We start from the raw sequence: 19,057 nt of genomic DNA, 5'->3' as shown, positions 1-19,057 counted from the left end.
GACACAATGAACACCAAGTTTTACATCTATCTGCCTTTTGTCAAAATCAATTTAGTTTAATTGGTTGAAATATAATGTAAAAGATAAAACTTTTAACATGCAAACTTACTTAGCATATATACCTATATATTACGTACTTCACTAACCTGCACATTTATCTGAATAGTTTCAAGTCATGCTGTATGACAAATTCAGGACTAAAAAAAAATCTAGATACAGAAATAATCCATGCTTGCCTGACAGACACCAAACATAAATGAAATTTAATCACACATCACAGATGCTTCAATCATGATTCTGGCCATTCTCAGCATATTAACACAGATAATGCACATCTCTGTTTTAAACAATTTTCGAATAATAAAAACATAGTAAAACATACCACTGAAATCATTCAAGATTATGTACTTTTGGATCACATGATAGTAAGATTTTGCTTCCTTTGCAACTATCTATAAGAGTAAAAATGAAATACATATATTAATACAATATAAAATTTACAACAGAAAATTACAATACAATTTTGTACTGTAATTACATTACAATACAAAAATTTCTGTTGAAAACACAACAGCTAATGTTGAAAAGTTTCGTGTCAAGTATTTAAAAAGTAATTTAAAAATATGTAACAGTCAATTAATAAACTTTGTAATGATACCCAAGATGACAACATAAAAAAAAACACAACTAATATCTACTCTATATATAAACAAAGTATGTGAATGGTGGAATATGAAGAAATTAGAGGTATTATACTGCACAGTTTGGAATTAAAATTACTTTTCAAAATATACAGTTTGCTGACAATATCTTGTCTCCTCTGCAGCTATTGCTTTTGAAGAGTAAGAAATTTGTAAAATATAATAAAATAAAAAAACTATTACTTAAACCCTTTTAACATTTTAATCTCATTTCATTTTATGTTATATTTTATTTTATAAATTTCACACCCTTAGTAAGCATTAGCTGCATAAGAGGTAAAGCCTCAACAACCTTTCATATTAACAATATATTGCATAAAGTTAACTAAAAATATCACACATATCAATATTTCTAGTCTTTTTTTTTTATTTTCTGTGAGAATTTATAATTACCAAATAGTAAATAAAAATTTACAATATTTTAACTGCTAATAAAATTTAAATGCACATATGCAAACTGCACTGATGAAATAAAAGGGCTGCTACTATGCTCAGGGAAGTGGAAAAAATTCAATGCTTGTTCAGGTTGATGCTTTTAGGCCACTCAATGGAATTTGGGTGAATTTTTTGCTGTTATCTTTTCTTGTTTACTAGCCCTACATCTAAACAGTGTAGCCATCTGTAAATGGGTACTGGAAGAGGTGGGTTTGGCATTCAAAGCTGAAATGCCTAGAAAACTTGTACATTTTTTCTGGGGGTAATATTTTATGTGGAAGCTGGCTGAAACCTCTCTATGTTATTGCACTAGAAGATTCAGTTATGTTTGGGTGAGTGGCTATGTTTCATTAAAGAGTAGTCAAGATGTGTCAAAATGAATCTCAGTTTTTAAACATAGCCATTCACACACAGCAATTGAGTCTTCCACAGCACCAGCAAAGAGGAGGATTTGCCTATATCAATATAGATATCCTCAAAGAAAATCTGACTTTTCCAATGAGAAAACTTCTGTATCAACTTAGAATGCATCTTAGCTTTAAGTGTAGGAAACAATTTTTATATGGCAAGGAAGGTGAAACAAGCAGGTCCACCAGTAACCATCAGTGGTGGCAGGTTCTTGCCAAGTGTTTAGTTTCTATTCATTCCACCATCCTCCCTCTCTTCCCACAACCTCCACTCTCTAAAAAATTCTTAAGACTGCATAGAAAGGCGTTGCTACTCACCCTTAAAACTTAGATTCACATTAAGCCTCCTTAAGCCTGGCAGGTCAAGCCTATTTCTTCTAGTTCCAAGCAGTTTTATCACTAAAAGAAGTCTTTATGGCCAACTTGGAAGTGACAACTTATACAATGGCTACAATAAACCTGTCTGTTGTGATTCCACGTCAAAACACATTGTCAGTATCTGGCCCATGCCAGATACTGACAATGTGTTTTGACGTGGAATCACAACAGAGGATTTAAGACTTATTTGACTCTCACTTTGACAGCATATACCAAGACATCCATTCCATTGTAGAGATGGAAATAAACAACTGCCTCCCATTTTTCAATATAGTTGTCTTCAGAAAACATACAGATAGCTACAATCTTGTATTTTCAATCTGAACAGTTACCAAGTTCACTGGCATAGCAAAGGGACATTATTCTGAGGCATTAATGCAAAATTGCAGCTACCAAGGAGTTGTAACCTGAACTACACAGCACTAACCAAATATTAGACCTCAAACCTACTCCTAACTTTATTAAGAGAGTCAATCAAACTACACTTCTCCAACTGGGGTGTGGGTTGGGTGTAAGCAAAATTTCAAAACACTGCCGAGGTTTTCTTTATTGGCATATAAGCAAATTCTAATACAGTCCATTCCGGTTAATTGGGACACATCGGGACTAGTGCATTTTGGCCCGATTAAGCGGCTGCCCCAATTATCCGAAGTTTCTCGTAAATAGTTAAAAATACAATGTACTCCCCCCCCCTTTACAATTAGTTCACTGTCCAACCAAATCACGTTACGATGGAGTCACCATTGTAAAGTACGGTTCACTATACGATGTATAATAAGCGCCAGTCATTGTGATCACGTTTGTGAATTGAATTTTAATTCTATTAAACAGCGATTCTAATTAGCAAAAATAGGAGGAATATTATCCAGAGGCTATAAAAGTAAAGATATATTAAGTACAAATTTACCCTTTATTACCTTACCAATTAAAAAATTAAATGATATGTGAAATTCAGAAGAATATAATACGTACTGTAATATGTACATACTAATTGGTTGACATTTCTGTTCACTGACATTTGTGGGTGGGGGTTAAAATTTAAAACAGTAAAAAGATAAGCAATCAATAACAAAGAACACCGCACACACAAATTGCAAGTAACAGGATATGCTCAAGTGAGAACGGAGTAACAAATTACGAAGCTTTAAAAATAGGAATGAAGAGAAGATTATGAAAATTATTTTTTTATATGATTGAAGATTTCATGGAAGTGTAAACACATTTTACCATAATAACCCACAGAATTCCAGCTGTCGGTGTTATCGCAAATTCAATAAGATCGAGTTTACTATCAGTTTATGACAGATTTCACTAACACAAAAGCCCAATAAACAGGTGACTGCTAATTGTTTTTATTGTTTTATGGTTGTGACCTCCAGAAATCCGACCGAACTACGTGGTACGGTCGGAGACAATCGTAGGGTAATCTCCAGTGCTGTGGTCTCCTGCCCCGATTAAACGGCATTTTGTCCCAATTAAGCGAAGTAAACCCTGGCTATTTTCTCGATTGGTTTCTGTTTTTTAAGATTTGCCCCAAATAAACGGCTGCCCCGATTAACCGGTGGCCCAAATAACCGGAATCCACTGTATTTGGAAAAATTATGATAAACTGATCTTCAGAATTGGAGAACACACAGGGGAAAATCCACTGAGGTAATATGTTGGGGGAGGGGAGAGAATGAAGAGTAATGGCTTCCCACAGGGCTATTTAATACAGCCCAGGTAGGCTATACTAAACTACAGCACAATACACAAATAATATAACACAGATAGAAAACATCAGACAATCAGCAAACAGAAGCAACAATGATTTCTGCTAGAACTGAAGCACTCCCCATCTCAATGCTAGTCAATCAGGATCTTAACAGATGACTCCAAAGTTTCTCTGAGATGTATTACACACAACACAGAAATCAAACCAATGAAAGCCCACTCCCAACAGACAAGCAACCAGATGAATATTTGCATCCATTATTTCTTTTTGCAACCCACCTATAAGATCAGTATGGTCTTACAAAACTAGAACAAAGATTGCCTGTTTTGAAGGGATGCCTCCATGCAGATAAGATGGACAACCCACCTTTACAGTTCAGATCAGAAATATGTTATCAAATCATGCCAGAATAGACAGTGGATAAGTAAGAATTTGATATTTCCCCAGATTCTGTTACAGAGGAAGAAAAAAATGTTGACTGAAATGCAAAGACATCCCACTCTTTCTCTTTTGAAATTTTATATCTAAAGGAATGAGATGTCCTTGAATTATGGGAAACAGAACACATTCTTTTGCAGCATTCAATACTATCTATTTGATTGGAGAGAGAGAGAGATTCTATTGACTAATGGTTAAATAGAATTACCAAAATGACTGAAGGTTGGCTGTTTGAGTCATTGAGGTGCATTTACTAATGTGGAGCACTGCATAATATGAGCTGAAGGCCAATCTTCTACATGCAGGTAACATGGTATAAGTAATATTCAAGTATAATTTGTATTTTTTAGCAGTCTCCAGGGTTCCCCCATATGCCGCAGTTGCATCTGTAAGGCATGAGCCAAAGCCAGAAAGTGTGACAATGTGGGTGTGTTGTTCTGTTGAATGTTGAGTGCCGGCATCTTCACAGCCATGGGGGGGGCGCAGAGGAAACCTGGTCCCCAGCCCTCTGACTCCCAACCCAAGCCACGTGGAGGCATGCCTGGGACCCCAAATTAAGTCTCATACTGGGACTTCTTGATCTGGTTATCAGCAGTGATCATTCGTGTATTAAGAATTTGCAGATAAAGGAACCACTAGGTGGAAGTGATCACAATGTGCTGAAGTGGGATTTACTCAAAGAGGTAACTACCGTCAGGGGTAAAGGAAAGGGTTTTTGCTTCCGTAAAGGGGAGTACAGTGGTCTCAGACAGTTTTTAAATTCTGTACAGTGGGATCAACTGACGATGTTACAAACAGTAAATTCTAAGTGGGAAGCATTCAAGGAATTAATCGTGGAAGCTACTAGACTTTTCATACCGATGAAGGAAGAAATATTGTTCAAGGTTTAGGCCTAAATGGTTATCAAATGAACTAATGAGACTCGTGACAGAGAAGAAAAATGCATGGGATGCATATAAATTATCAGGCGACGCAGAAGCCTGTAGCAGATATAAGCTAGTCTGTAATCAGGTCACAAAGGAGGTTCGGCAGGCAAAGGCAGATTACGAGAAATCTTTGGCAAAAGATGCTAAGAAAAACAGCAAGGATTTCTTTACTTATATAAATTCTAAAAGGAAGGGGGTTGAATCTGATTGGTCCACTTGACATCGATGGTTCGACTGTTGATGATCCTGCTCAGATAGCAAACAAACTGAATGAGTATTTTGCATCTACATTCACACGTGAGGAATTATTACAGTTTGAAAATGGAAGTAGGTTATCAAATTGTAGCAGTGTGCTTAATGATTTTGTAATAACTGAGAGCAAAGTGGAGGAGAAATTGTTGAAGTTAAACATAAGAAAGGCACCTGGGGTGGATGGGATCTATCCAGTTATATTAAAGGAGGCGGCAAAGCAACTAAGCAAACCCTTAGCCATAATTATGAGAGCATCCTTGGACTCAGGGGAGGTCCCCACGGACTGGAGATGTGCAAATGTATCCCCAATTCACAAAGGAGGTTCGAAGGGTGACACAAGTAATTACAGACCAGTTAGTTTAACTTCTGTTCTGGGTAAAAGAATGGAGTCACTGGTTAAAGATGCATTGCAGGATCATCTAGACAAGACTGCAGCAATAATTCAGACACAGCATGGGTTTGTTAAGGGAAAGTCTTGTTTGACAAATTTGATTGGTTATTATGATGTGGTCACAAAGGAACTGGATGCAAAAAATAATTTTGATATCATATACTTGGATTTCAGGAAAGCTTTTGACACTGTTGCGCATGGAAGACTACTGTACAAATTGGAGCAGAATGGTATTAAGGGTAAGTTGCTACAATGGATAAAAGGATGGTTAAGTGGGAGAAGACAGAGGGTGGTAATCAATGGGTGCTGCTCTTCGTGGACTAATGTTATTAGTGGAGTCCCACAGGGTTCGGTGTTGGGTCCACTGTTGTTTTGTATATTTATCAATGATATTGATGAAGGTATATCGGGCTTAATGTCGAAGTTTGCAGATGACACGAAGGTTGGCAGGGTTGTTAATGACAGTCATGGCAGTGTGCTACTGCAACAGGATCTAGATAATTTGGGCAGATGGGCTAAGAAGTGGCAACTGAAGTTTAACCTTGACAAATGCAAAGTAATGCATATGGGTAGAAGTAACCCCAGAGAAACGTACCAACTGTGTGGTACTACACTTAAGGTTGTAGAAAATTAAAAAGACCTGGGAGTAATTGTGCAGGCAGATATGAAGTTTTCTGAGCAATGCAGACAGGCTGCTAGGGCAGGTCATGGGGTTTTGTAAATGATATATAGGAATTTTGCTAGCAGGGAAAAGGAGGTGATTGTCCCTCTGTATAAGGCGATGGTCAGGCCACGCCTTGAGTACTGCGTACAGGTCTGGAGGCCTCATTTTAGGAAGGATGTAGATTTGCTTGAGCGTGTACAGAGAAGACCAACACGATTGGTGAGGGGAATGAAGGGATCCTCTTACCAAGAGAGGCTTAAGTTCTGCAAATTGCAGTGGCTGGAGACTAGGCACCTGCGCGGTGATCTGATTGAGGTCTATAAGGCCTTGAATGGGTTGAGCACGCTGAATTCTGATGGGATCCTCCCGCTTGTTCAGAATACGAACCTACGGGGACATAAGTTCAAATTAAGAAAGGATAGATGTAGAATAGATGTGCGGAAATTTGCCTTTAGCCAGCGGGTGGTTAATTGCTTGAACAAACTTCCATCTGTCGTTGTGGAAGTTGATAGGTTAAATAAATTTAAGGAGGAACTGGACAGGCATTTGGAGGGTATGGTGTGATTTTTTTTTTTTTTTTTTTGGCTGATGCTGCATAAGCTCCTACACTTGCTTTCTTGCATCAAGTGCCACTACTACTACTACTACTACTACTACTTCTGAGGGATTACCTGGAAACTCCAAGATAAATTATGAAAAGAAATGGGATAATAGTGGAAGAAGTAAGGAAAGGCAGGGAGGATGGGAAAGTATTAGAAAATATGGGAGATGATAGAAAAAGGTATCTTGCAGAAAAAAAAGGAAGAACAACTAGTAATAATGAGAATAGAAGACAGCTAGTAGACTATCCACAAACATTATAATAAGAAATCTATGTATCCAGCACTTATGGATACTGAAAAATAATATGAAAAGTATAGCTGTCATCAGGACAATGCAAAATATTACTAAATCCCAACTGGGATATTTGAAAGACAAAACTAGCCGTAAACCAGACAGCAAAACAATTAATAAATACCTTACACAAAATAAACTACATTACAGAATTTTACTTAAATAAATTCAATCTCCTTATCCAGCACACATTGGGGGGGGGGGATTAATAAGCTTCTTCTTGCATTAACTTTCACAGATCAACTCTAAATAAAAGATAAAAGGCTGGAATATACACAATTTTTATGTATAGAATTAACCCAGAGTTAACCACACCTCAATATCTACAATGAAGTCTAATACAATATTCGCAATTAAATGTAATACAACTGTGTCATTCATCAAGTAATGCTATAAGATACCGAAATTCTTGCCGACCGGGCTAGCCGGGTGGGTAAAGTGCCTGCCTGGCAACCCAAAGGTCGCGGGTTCGAATCCCGCCTCGGGTTTGGATTAAAGTACTGCAAAAACCTTGGGAGGTGCATTATAGCCACAGAAGCCGATGTGCCAACTACCAAAAAAAAAAAAAAAAAACCGAAATCCTAAATGAGTTACCAGCCATCTTAAAGGACTGAGTCAGAGAATATAGACTAACATAAAATCAGTACTTTTGTATATCATCAACAATGAGTTACCTCTATACCAAGCATATATAATTTCAGCTTTAACATCAATTACCATATCCAGTATTTTTCCAACATCACCCAGATTACAATTAAACACCAACAGTGTTTAATTCTATACGAAATAACAAGCATCACAGCCCATTCAAGAATTTATATAATTAACAAGTACTATCAGTGGGTCCAACCAAAAATCAAACACTGCCAATACCTCAAGGCCAATCTAATTATTGACCTAATCCCAATTATCCACAATCTTGCCCTTTACAGGAGTAATAACTAAAAACACATTAGTCCAATGACTCAATTAACCATGTTTCTATCAGAATGTTCTGGTAATCATTGTCAATTACGAAATATATACACTACTTACACCAAATTGATAGGTATAGCAACAAACTTTGTAGTTCTAAAGACAATGATCTCTTATCTCATCAGAATTTCTGTCACAAATATTTTATTTCCACCACCAATGAAATGTTAGTTAGGTCAAATTCTATTCATAAAGTACACAAATTTGGACAGCATACATGTTTGTTCAACAATTGTTAGAACTGGCAATCAGGATCCATTCTACAACTCAGTAACAATTCTCAACTTATTAACTGTACTAAATAACTGCAAGGGTTCAACTAGGGAGCTCAGCAGAGAGATTTTTTTTTAAAACAGCATCATGGATATAAAGCCAATTCAGACAGCCATCAAGTATAATATTAAACATCCAAGTCAGTATAAGTAATATAAAAATTACACTTCAACTGTGTAGGTTTTGAAGTAAACAGTTTAATTGCAAGCTAAGAGACCTCACTAATGCCATTGACGCAGTAGCAGTATGTGAGCCCAGGAGGTCCACTTCTGGAAGAGACCCGGCATGTTCCACCACATACCACATCTTCTGCCAGCAAACCAACAGCAACTGAAGATGCCCTGAAAAACACTGTTAGGATTGTGAGCTCGAGAAGGTGTCAAAAAGTGGTTTCTGTCAGAGAAGGCGTCAGAAGGTGGTTTCTGTTGTAAATCTGGAGGGTTGGCAGCCACAATCATGGTTTATCTTGAAAATTTCTTTACACATGTTAATGTTCCATACATGTATATAGAAAACTGTTCTAAGAAAAAGAGCCATTATTGAATCAGAATATAAATTAAATACTTTTACACCATATATGAATTTTGCTGTTATAAACTATGAAATAGTTTAAGAAATACCACTCTATCTCATAATAAAAAGCAAGACAGTAATGAAATTAATAAATTACAATTAAAGTTTAAATAACAAAACACATACATTCAAAATTCATAAAATAGGGAAATTAAACAACATCCAGTTTAATGCAAATTATTTACAGAAAGGACTTTGTGACATTTTATAGAAAGGATGGCTTTGTGACATTTTCTGGTACTGACAGTTTTTATTATTTCTTCATACAACAGACTAGATACATTATTTAACAATGTATAAAAACCATGCACATATAATATTTGGGATATAAACAACATAATATATCTTATCAAAAGTCAACACGACTGCAATGCATGCTATATAGGCAGCACAACTGCAAAATTGGGATCAACCAGAACTGCAAATAGAGCCTATTATCATAGAAATAGCCCTCAATCCAATTATTCTGCAACAGAACTTAGCCAACATGCACAGCCACATAACCATAACCTCCAAACAGATTCAGCAATAACTGTAATGAAATTTATTTCCAAACATAAAATATTGTTATATGAAGCTTTGGCTATTGAATGGTTCCATTAGAACTTGCAAAATGCGATTCTCAATACAAAATTACCAGCTACCCTTTTGCCAATATGGCATCTAAACGCACATACAATTTCCAACAAACACTTTAGCTGTGCATCCTGGAAGTTAAGTTTCATCTACAAAAAACGCACAACTTTCTTTTCTTGAAATAACCAACTGACGACGTTTTACGAAAGTCTCCCATTAAGACTCTTGGTTACTCGGTCCACATTACAGTTTTAATGATATATGACAACCTAAGTAAAAAAAGTACACTCCTCTTTCCTTGGGGCATTTTTAATTTAACTTTTACTTTAAATCAGGGATTCTCAACAGAGGCAAAAATTGGTTTTTAGGGAGTGAAAAAATCATGAATATTAACAATGGTTTGTGGCACTCCAAAGTTCAACCCTACAAGATGACATCTTATTCCTTAACATTTAATTTCTCTCATTGGGTTTTCTTTTTCCCTGAGACAAATGATTTTTAAAATATAGATATGTTATATTAGGAGTGAGTCAGAAATCTGGCAAAAGGAAGACAGTGGGTGTGATTTAATTCAACCACCTTTGCTTTTCATAGGCATTAAATGCCTAAGCTATCAGAGGTAATGTCTCCACAATCCTTGGCATTGGCACCTTTCCGACAGCTACGACCTTGGTGGCAGTGTGGCGGGCATGGCATGGTTTATTTATTTATTCTTTTGTTTCATTGGTCAATATATAAGGCATGGATGGGATGAGGAAATGTTTCAGTCTATTGTTTCTACTTTTCAAGCGACAATTAGTATTGATTTATTGTTTCCTTGTGGAAGTTGTTTATTTTTGATCTGCAGTGCTTTTGTGAGTGACATGGGCTATGAGAATTAAATAAAAATATTTTATATTTTGTTATTTAATTCTTTGTAGTTATTCAACCCATCATCAATCATGGCAAGTGCCAAAAAGAAAGTGTCAACAGAATGTGGATGAATATCTAGCTTATGGTTTTACTAAAAGCCAATTCGACTCAAGACATCCTATGTGTCTTATGTGTAATAATTCTTTTTCAAATGAGGATTTGAAACCATCAAGAATTTTAGATCATTTAAAAAGGAAACATCTTGACAAAGTTGGTAAACATTGAATACTTTAAACATTTAAAACAGAATTTCGAGCAAGATAACACTGTTACTTCCTTATTTAAGAACACAAACAATGGAATGATTGCATCTTATAAAATTGTAGAAATCATTGCAAAAACTGGTAGTGCTCATACATTTGCTGATACTGTTATACGACCCACATTTGAGACTGTAATTTCAACAGTGAGACTGTAATTTCAACAACAGTGTAATTTCATCAAAATCCTTCCAGTATTTTAATAGCATTGCCATTGGGCAACGATTCAATGTGAAGATGAATCGATGAGATGTCAGTTAACATTGTAAAGCAGCTAACTGACAAATTAACAACAGAATTGTCTATTCAGATTGATGAATAGCCGTTACTGACAATAAGGCCGGTCTATTGGCAAATGGTCATTATTTCAATCATGATTGTAAATTGCAAGAAGAGATGTTTGTAAAATCTATAGAAACTGACTGTACTACAGCATCCATTTTTGTTGCTGTAAAAACATGGTTTGATGAAAAACAAGTACTATTGGAAAATGTGGTATCCCATGCCACTGATGGTGCTTGCTATCTCCATGGTTGGAAGACAAAGGTTTTATATCCCACCTAAAGGAAGTATGTCCCGAAGTTCGTGCAATACATTGCATTGTGCACCAACATCATCTGGTTGAAAAAAAAATATTAGTCCAGTTCTTTATCAATTTCTCGAACTTTTCCTGAACGATGGATCAGCCCCAGTAGTCCTGTTCGTTGGCCACTAAGGTTCCCAGACCTCACTCTGTTAGATTTTTGTTTGTGGGGATGGATGAAAAGCTCAATATACAAAGAAAAGGTGAATACAAGAGACAAATCGCTCGCTTGCATTTTGGATACTGCTGCCCTCGTAAAGGAATGCCAAGATGACCTCAGAAGAACAACACATCATATTACCTATTATCACAAGAGTTACAAAGTGCATTGAGGTTGGCAGTGATATTTTCGAACATTTATTATGAACCGTAAAAAAACTTGTCAATCATTTGTTTTGTATCAATAAATATAAACAACAAGTCATTTATTGTTCTTTAATACTTCTCATAATGGCTTTGTGCACACCAGATTCAAACAGATGTATTTCCGTATCCATGGAGAATTGGACACGTTTATATGAACTTTTTTACTCAGAATAATCGATACTATAATCTCCAAAAGATTTACCATTCTTCCTGGATCACATTGTATACCATATGGCTTTTTTGAAAACTTAATGAAGTATCACTTCAACTTCAAGGGAAATTAATTACAGTGACAGAGTGCAAACACGTATTAAAAGCCTTCATTGAAAAATTGGAAATATTTGAAAGCAATTTAATGAAAAACAATTTCATGGTATGGTTAGCTGAAATCAATGAATCTCTCACTGTGAATGATCTTAAGAATTATTCGGATAATTTGTGTTCTTTAAAAGGTGAAATTAAAAATATATTTTTAGATTTATTTTCTTTTGAAGTGAAGCCATGGATGTTAGATCCAACTGGATGAGATTCCAGGTCTGCTAGTGAAGAAATTCAAGAACTCATTGAATTAAAATGTAACAAAGAATGCTAATATAAATTCGAAAAAGGTGGAATGGCTGAGTTGTGGGATCAAAAACAACTAAACTTCTTTATCCAACAATGTGGTCTGAAATGGCCAAAGTACTTTTCTGTTCTCCAATGTCTTATATGGTTGAAAGTGGTTTTAGTTGAGTAAATAAAATATTAACAAAGAAAAGAAATAGAATTGATATATGTTCAAGAGGAGACATTAGATGATTGGTTGGTTCTTGGGTTTTATTGGCGCATTAGCAACTAAGGCTATAATGCACCAAGGAGGAGACATTAGAATTAAACTTATTAACCTCATACTGAACACTGAACTTTTAGCTAAGAAGCATCACACTCAGAAATCCCATTGAATAAAAAGAGTAAGTATAAAGTATTTTCTTGTTTAAAATTTCATGGGGGTGATTATGAAAAAAAAATTGCCTAAAAAAGCCCTTTATAGGGGCTATAATTAAAGAACAGTTGAGAAACACTGATTAATTTCTCTGTCTTCGAACCATATGGATTAAGAGGTGAGTAGCGTAAAAAGCATAAGCTCTTGGTCATTCAAGTTTATTTCTTTATTTTAGGTTTATATATTTTGATATTTAAATGAAATGATAATTTTTAATTATTTTATTTCTGTCTTGCCTTTTACTAAGAAATAGTAGGAGTTTATTTTGAATATGTGCATTATACAGGTAGTTTCCAACTTTGAGTTAATTCATTCCTAGTGCACACTAGTAAAGCGTAAATTTATTTCCCATAGATGTAATGTTAAAAACAGCGACTGTGATCTCAACAATGAAATTTGACTGTAGTAGCGTTAAATAAATAAGGTCAACAAAACAACAGATTATGCTTAAAGAATGATTTATTCATCCAAATAAATGAAAACATAGCTTTTAAAATCAAGAAAATTATAATAATAAAGAAATTATTTATGTCATACAAATGTTAATGAATGTTTATTCTTCGTCATCTTCATCATCTGAATGCACACTATTTGATAGTTCATCATTCATTAATGGCCTGGCGCTGGTTGTTGGAGTCGTCGCCTTCTGCAGAAATGCTTTGAGAGTCATCCCCCCCCCTCCAAAACAGTCCTCTTTTCTTTATAACCTTCATGATAGGATCATGTAACATCAGTGTGGTAACTGCTTTATGCTATCTGAGTTCAAGCAGATGAGACGCTTTCGTTTGCCTGAACAAACAAAATGTACACAAAGTAGTACTGTATTGTATAGCCGTGCACATGCTTTGAAATGCTGTATTTACAAATACTTAGCATTTATTTCTTGCAATTAATGTTCATATTTTCGATTTTATTGATACTTGATTCTTGGGAGGGGGGCTCGTAAAGTGGGAAATGCCTGTATTTAGGATTGATGATGGGTCCCAATAAATAGTAAAATTCAAATTTTTATCTTTTAGTTTGCTTGGGTTGTTTCTTGATTACACAGTCAACCATATTTAAGCACATCTTTTCAGTTCGATCTGTTTTCATTGTTTAAGTCAGGACATCCATTGCCAGTTCGCTGGTAACAAGCAGACAGCAATACAAATGTTTCGGAATTTTCAGTGGCAGATGCATTTGTTATGAAACTGTCAGTATGGTTCCCCAAGCTTTTCTTTTGAGTTATTTTAGTTCTCTTGGCAATTCACTTATGGGCTGTGGCATAAAATAAAGCTAAAAACACCTAGTTTCAATACAGAGAGCAGCTGCACGTCCATTGCCAAATACTGGCTCTTGGTTTTTAATTTGGGTTTTTCTTATTTTTGATTTTATAGTTCTGTTGTATTCTCTGATTTGGTTTATTTTAATTGCTTGGTTGCAGATAGCAACTAACACTTGAGAAGTGTTAGTTGCTATCTGCAACCAAGAATTAGTTGCATGCAGCAACGTGTGCCAAACATGGCATAAAAGTGTTTAATTTAAACACCAAGTACTGCCATAATTAATAAAAAAATTTAATTTAATAAAAAAACTTATTAGATTAAAAAAAAAAAGAATAAATGCATTGGAAACTTACTTCTGACTGGCTAGCTTGCAGTTCTTGAAATATTTCTTCAAGAGAATATCTGGAAAATAACACACCAGTAAGTACAGAGAATTTGTTTGACTGATATATGATGAGTTAACGATGTCCTGGTAACATAAATTTAAGCTAAATTTTAAATTAATTCTCTTATGTTAATTCAGAATATGAACAAAATTTTAGTGTTACAATTTTGGAGAAAATACCACATTAGAAAATAAGCACTGCCTACTGTATGTAAATGGCTTGTTATTTTATGTCATCAATTATTAGAATTTATGTTAGGTACATCCATGCCTCAACCAGCCATTGATAAATAGCTAATGCTAGTTATCTGTCATCTAGAGAAAAGACATAATTGTGACTGTAAATTCACCAGGATATTTTTGTTAGGTGTATGGGCACTTTTCATTTCAAAATCAAAAAAGAAGGCAGTCACCTTGTAAAAGGTGCATATCGTTTTAAGTGAACCTCACTGAATGGATGAAGGGAAAGAAAAGCATGCCATTCACTGTTTTCATGATGTGGTATGAACCAATAAGCCATAACGATGCATTGGATGCAAAGAAAAACAGAAAAGAGTTCTTTACCTATGTAAACTCTAGAAGGAAAGGGATGAATCAGATTGGTCCACTGGATATTGATGGTTCAACAGTTGAGGATTCTGCTCAGGTGGCTAACAAACTAAACGAGTATTTTGCATCTACATTCACATGAGGAGTTATTCAGGAAGGGGAATGCCAGAGGTGAAATAAACTCTGGCAGTGAGCTAGATGATTTTGTAATAACTGAGAAGAAAGTGGAGGAGAAATTGTTGAGGATAAACATAAAAAAGGCACCCAGGGTGGATGGGATCTATCCAGTTATATTAAAGGAGGCAGCAAAGGAAATAAGCAAACCATTAGCCATAATTATGAGGGCTTCTTTGGACTCAGGGGAGGTACCCATAGACTGGAGATGTGCAAATGTGACCCCAATTCACAAAGGAGGATCAAAGGCTGACACAAGTAATTATACACCTGTGAGTTTAACTTCTGTTCCAGGAAAATTAATGGAAGCACTGGTTAAAGAAGCACTGCAGGATCATCTAGACAAGACTTCAGTTATAGCTCTGACACAGCTATCTTTATCTGTTCTGCTGACCTGTACTCTGTTTTTTTCATTATTACTGGTTACAAAGATTGATTAAGCTTGAGCTTAATATCTACCCTACATAATTCTTCAAATAGGCATCTGGGGTTGGGAAAGTTCTGACTCATAATAACTGCAATGGAATACACCAACCATATATGACTAAAGCTTTATTAACACAAATTAAAACAGAATATTTTTATTCTATTTTAATTAATGTTAACTTTATTAACTGATATTTGTCACCAGTAATAATGGAAGAAACAAAGTACAAGTTGACAGTAGATTGACAAAGATCCTGAAGTGTGAGAACTATCTGTGATTATCAGTGGGGCTGAGAGGCATAGTCTTGGTTGAAATGCATTTGTGTTTAAATGGAAATTTTTCTTCAGGAAACTGCATAGTTGTTCACTTAGATTAAGTATAATTATTTGTATTGGTACTGTTTCACAAGTGGAGGCCACCTGCTAGGTGATTTTTAAATGCATAGGAGATTTGCATATTGGGTGATGCCTGCAATTTAAAAAAGATGTGTTGAAGTGTGGATAAGGGTACTTATCTAAGATGGATTCGTAATAACTGCAATGGATTATACCAACTGTGTAAGACTCAAACTTTATTAACATAAATTAAGACAGACTATGTACAAGTTAGTGCAAATGCATCATATCAGTACACAGCTAAACTCTGAATTAGAAAATTTTTGCAAAGATCGTTTAAGTTATATCTCATATTGTTGTAAAAATAAAATACGACAACCGTAGAGTTAAAAGCGATAAAATAATAGAAAGAATTAAAATATATGAAATATTACAAATTAAAAGCAATAAAACAATACCACAACTTCCAAAGGCAATCACCTCCTTTATCAACAGTGAAACTTGACTGTTACATCCTTAAATAACATCAGCAGGATCACAGCTCACGGCACATGTTACTATACAAGCATGGGAATTATCCTCCACACATACATGAAGACTAGAAATGGCTCAGTGATTAACGATAATAACATCGCCTGGAGAAAATTTGGTGGATCTTCTCCCAGAAGTGTTCAGCCACAGCAGCTTTCCTGCAGTTTGCAGTCTTTACTGTGCTAATCTGTTCTCCCAAATGATCTTTAAACCTGCATTCTGATTCTTTCCAACAAAGCATCAACAAGGCCTGAACATTTGATCTCATATATAACCCCACTTGTACCCTCAATAGGTACATGATCATTTACCTTTGACATGACTGTGTGCAATCTCTGCCCTGACAGCTGCACACAGCAGGTCTGACAGTTGTATAACATTCTAGAGATCCACTCTGTTAAATTCAGATAGTAGGGCATGTATGCAGTAACAGCAGGTGAAAACACTTCTCTTTGCCCACGTCCACCAAAATTTTTGAACCTACTTTATATACATGGATATTTTGCAATTTTCAGTTTTTCAATCCACTTTCTTTCCTTTGTTACACTGTTCTGATATTCTGAATTTAAATTTTCTCTTTGTTTTCCAGTAATTCTTAAATTCACACATCTTCTTACATTTAATTCAAGGGCTATTCATAAAGAATGACCACAATTTTTTTTTTTTTTTTTTCACAACACACCTATTATTAACCATCCATATTTTCATGGTCTTTTTCAAAGTAGTCCCCATTTGTTGAAATGTACTTACTCCAAAGTTTCTGCCATCTTCAAAAAGGTGGTGGAAGCCATTTTTTGATATGTGTTCGAGAATTACCTCTGACGTCTTTACAACTTCTTCAGGCAACTGGAAATATTTTCTTTAAAGCTTCTTCTTCAACTTTGGAAATAAAAAAAATAAAAAAAAAAATTTTTTTTAAATTGTAGGGTGCAAGGTCAGGGCTGTAGGGCAGATGACAGTATGAGCAAGGTAAGGCGTCATACTGTTGTGATGCAGCATCCATCCACCTGCACATAATTGTGGTCATTTGAGATGTAGTGATACCCCAAAGTGTGTCATACGACTGTAATGTCCCATAACAGTCGTATGACACAGCACATGATGATGAAAACCATTCCTTGAATACCAAAAAAAGAAATGACCATACCCTTCCTACAGAAGCCACAACTTTTGTCTTTTTTTTTTTTTTTTTTTTTGGAGTTGGCAATTTTGAAAATTTCCAAATGGAACTTTGTTGCTTACTCTCTAAGTTGAGATCATGAAACCATGTCTCATCTGCTATTATCAAATTTGCAGAACACAGACTAGACTGTCCTGTAGACATGGTTGAGTATAGACGTGCACAAGAGGGTGATCTGCTTGATTGGTATATGGTGGAAGGACTACAATTGTGATCACTGCAAACCTTAGATTTCTCAACATTTTCAATATGGATTTTGGATATCAGTATTAATTAGGTAGAAGTAAATTCACTGACTGTTTTATCTTATTTTTAGATTTCTGAACGTGTTCTATTCCAGCGATAGTGAGATTACTATAGCAAGCTAAGTTTTTAAAACTGTTCAGAGAAGTTCGTAAAAAATGAGTATTTTAGTATTAAAAATAGCTCTAGTTATGTTGTTTTTGGTGGGCATCTCTCTATCTTTAGGTTTAGATTAGATTTATTTTTCGATTTTGAGGTTCATTTCTTTGTCTTTGCCAATGAAATAGACTCGATTTCTGACCCCCCCCCAAATGAAAACTGCTAAAAACTTGGATGAAAATAGGTTAAAACCCACAAATAATATCATTATTGTTCAGAATATTAAGGGTAAGTTGTTACAATGGATAAAAGGATGGTTGAGTGGGAGAAGACAGAGGGTGGTAATCAATGGGCACTGCTCTTTGTGGACTAATGTTATTAGTGGAGTCCCATAGGGTTAGGTGTTGGGTCCACTGTTGTTTTGTATATTTATCAATGATATTGATGAAGGTATATCAGGCTTAGTGTCGAAGTTTGCAGTGATACAAATGTTGGCAGAGTTGTTAATAACCATAATGGCAGTGTGCTACTGCAACAGGATCTAGAAAATTTGGGAAGATGGGCTGAGAAGTGGCAACTGAAGTTTAACATTGACAAATGCAAAGTACTGCGTATGGGTAGAAGTAACCCCAGAGGAATGTACGAACTGTGTGGTTAGGGTGGTAGAAAATGAAAAAGACTTGGAAGTAATTGTGCAGTCAGATATGAAGTTTTCTGAACAATGCAGACAGGCTGCTAGGGCAGGTCATGGGGTTTTGTAAATGATATATAGGAATTTTGCTAGCAGGGAAAAGGAGGTGATTGTCCCTCTGTATAAGGCGATGGTCAGGCCACGCCTTGAGTACTGCGTACAGGTCTGGAGGCCTCATTTTAGGAAGGATGTAGATTTGCTTGAGCGTGTACAGAGAAGAGCAACACGATTGGTGAGGGGAATGAAGGGATCCTCTTACCAAGAGAGGCTTAAGTTCTGCAAATTTCAGCAGCTGGAGACTAGGCACCTGCGAGGTAATCTGATTGAGGTGTATAAGGCCTTGAATGGGTTGAGCACGCTGAATTCTGATGGGATTCTTCCACATGTTTAGATTACAAACCTAACTGGGCATAAATTCAAATTGAGGAAAGACAACTGTAGAATAGATGTGCAGAAATTTGCCTTTAGCCAGCGGGTA

The 19,057-nt window shown here is 35.6% G+C and overlaps 1 protein-coding gene across 1 annotated transcript in view; it reads right to left on the bottom strand.

The window, feature by feature from the left end:
• Nucleotides 1-19,057, bottom strand: part of Nup107 (nuclear pore complex protein Nup107) — a 446,410-nt gene that overhangs the window by 161,441 nt on the left and 265,912 nt on the right. Inside the window, exons 15-16 of the mRNA XM_090373566.1 lie at nucleotides 14,319-14,367; nucleotides 383-452 (exon numbers count right to left, since the gene is read on the bottom strand). Coding sequence (XP_090229692.1) covers nucleotides 383-452; nucleotides 14,319-14,367 — 119 coding nt within the window. The remainder of the gene's footprint in view (nucleotides 1-382; nucleotides 453-14,318; nucleotides 14,368-19,057) is intronic.

Source organism: Mastigoproctus giganteus, chromosome 5 (genome assembly GCF_048544385.1).
Source record: "Mastigoproctus giganteus isolate SK-2022 chromosome 5, ASM4854438v1, whole genome shotgun sequence".
In the NCBI taxonomy this organism is placed as follows: domain Eukaryota; kingdom Metazoa; phylum Arthropoda; class Arachnida; order Uropygi; family Thelyphonidae; genus Mastigoproctus; species Mastigoproctus giganteus.
This window is presented reverse-complemented; position numbering and strand designations above follow the sequence as displayed.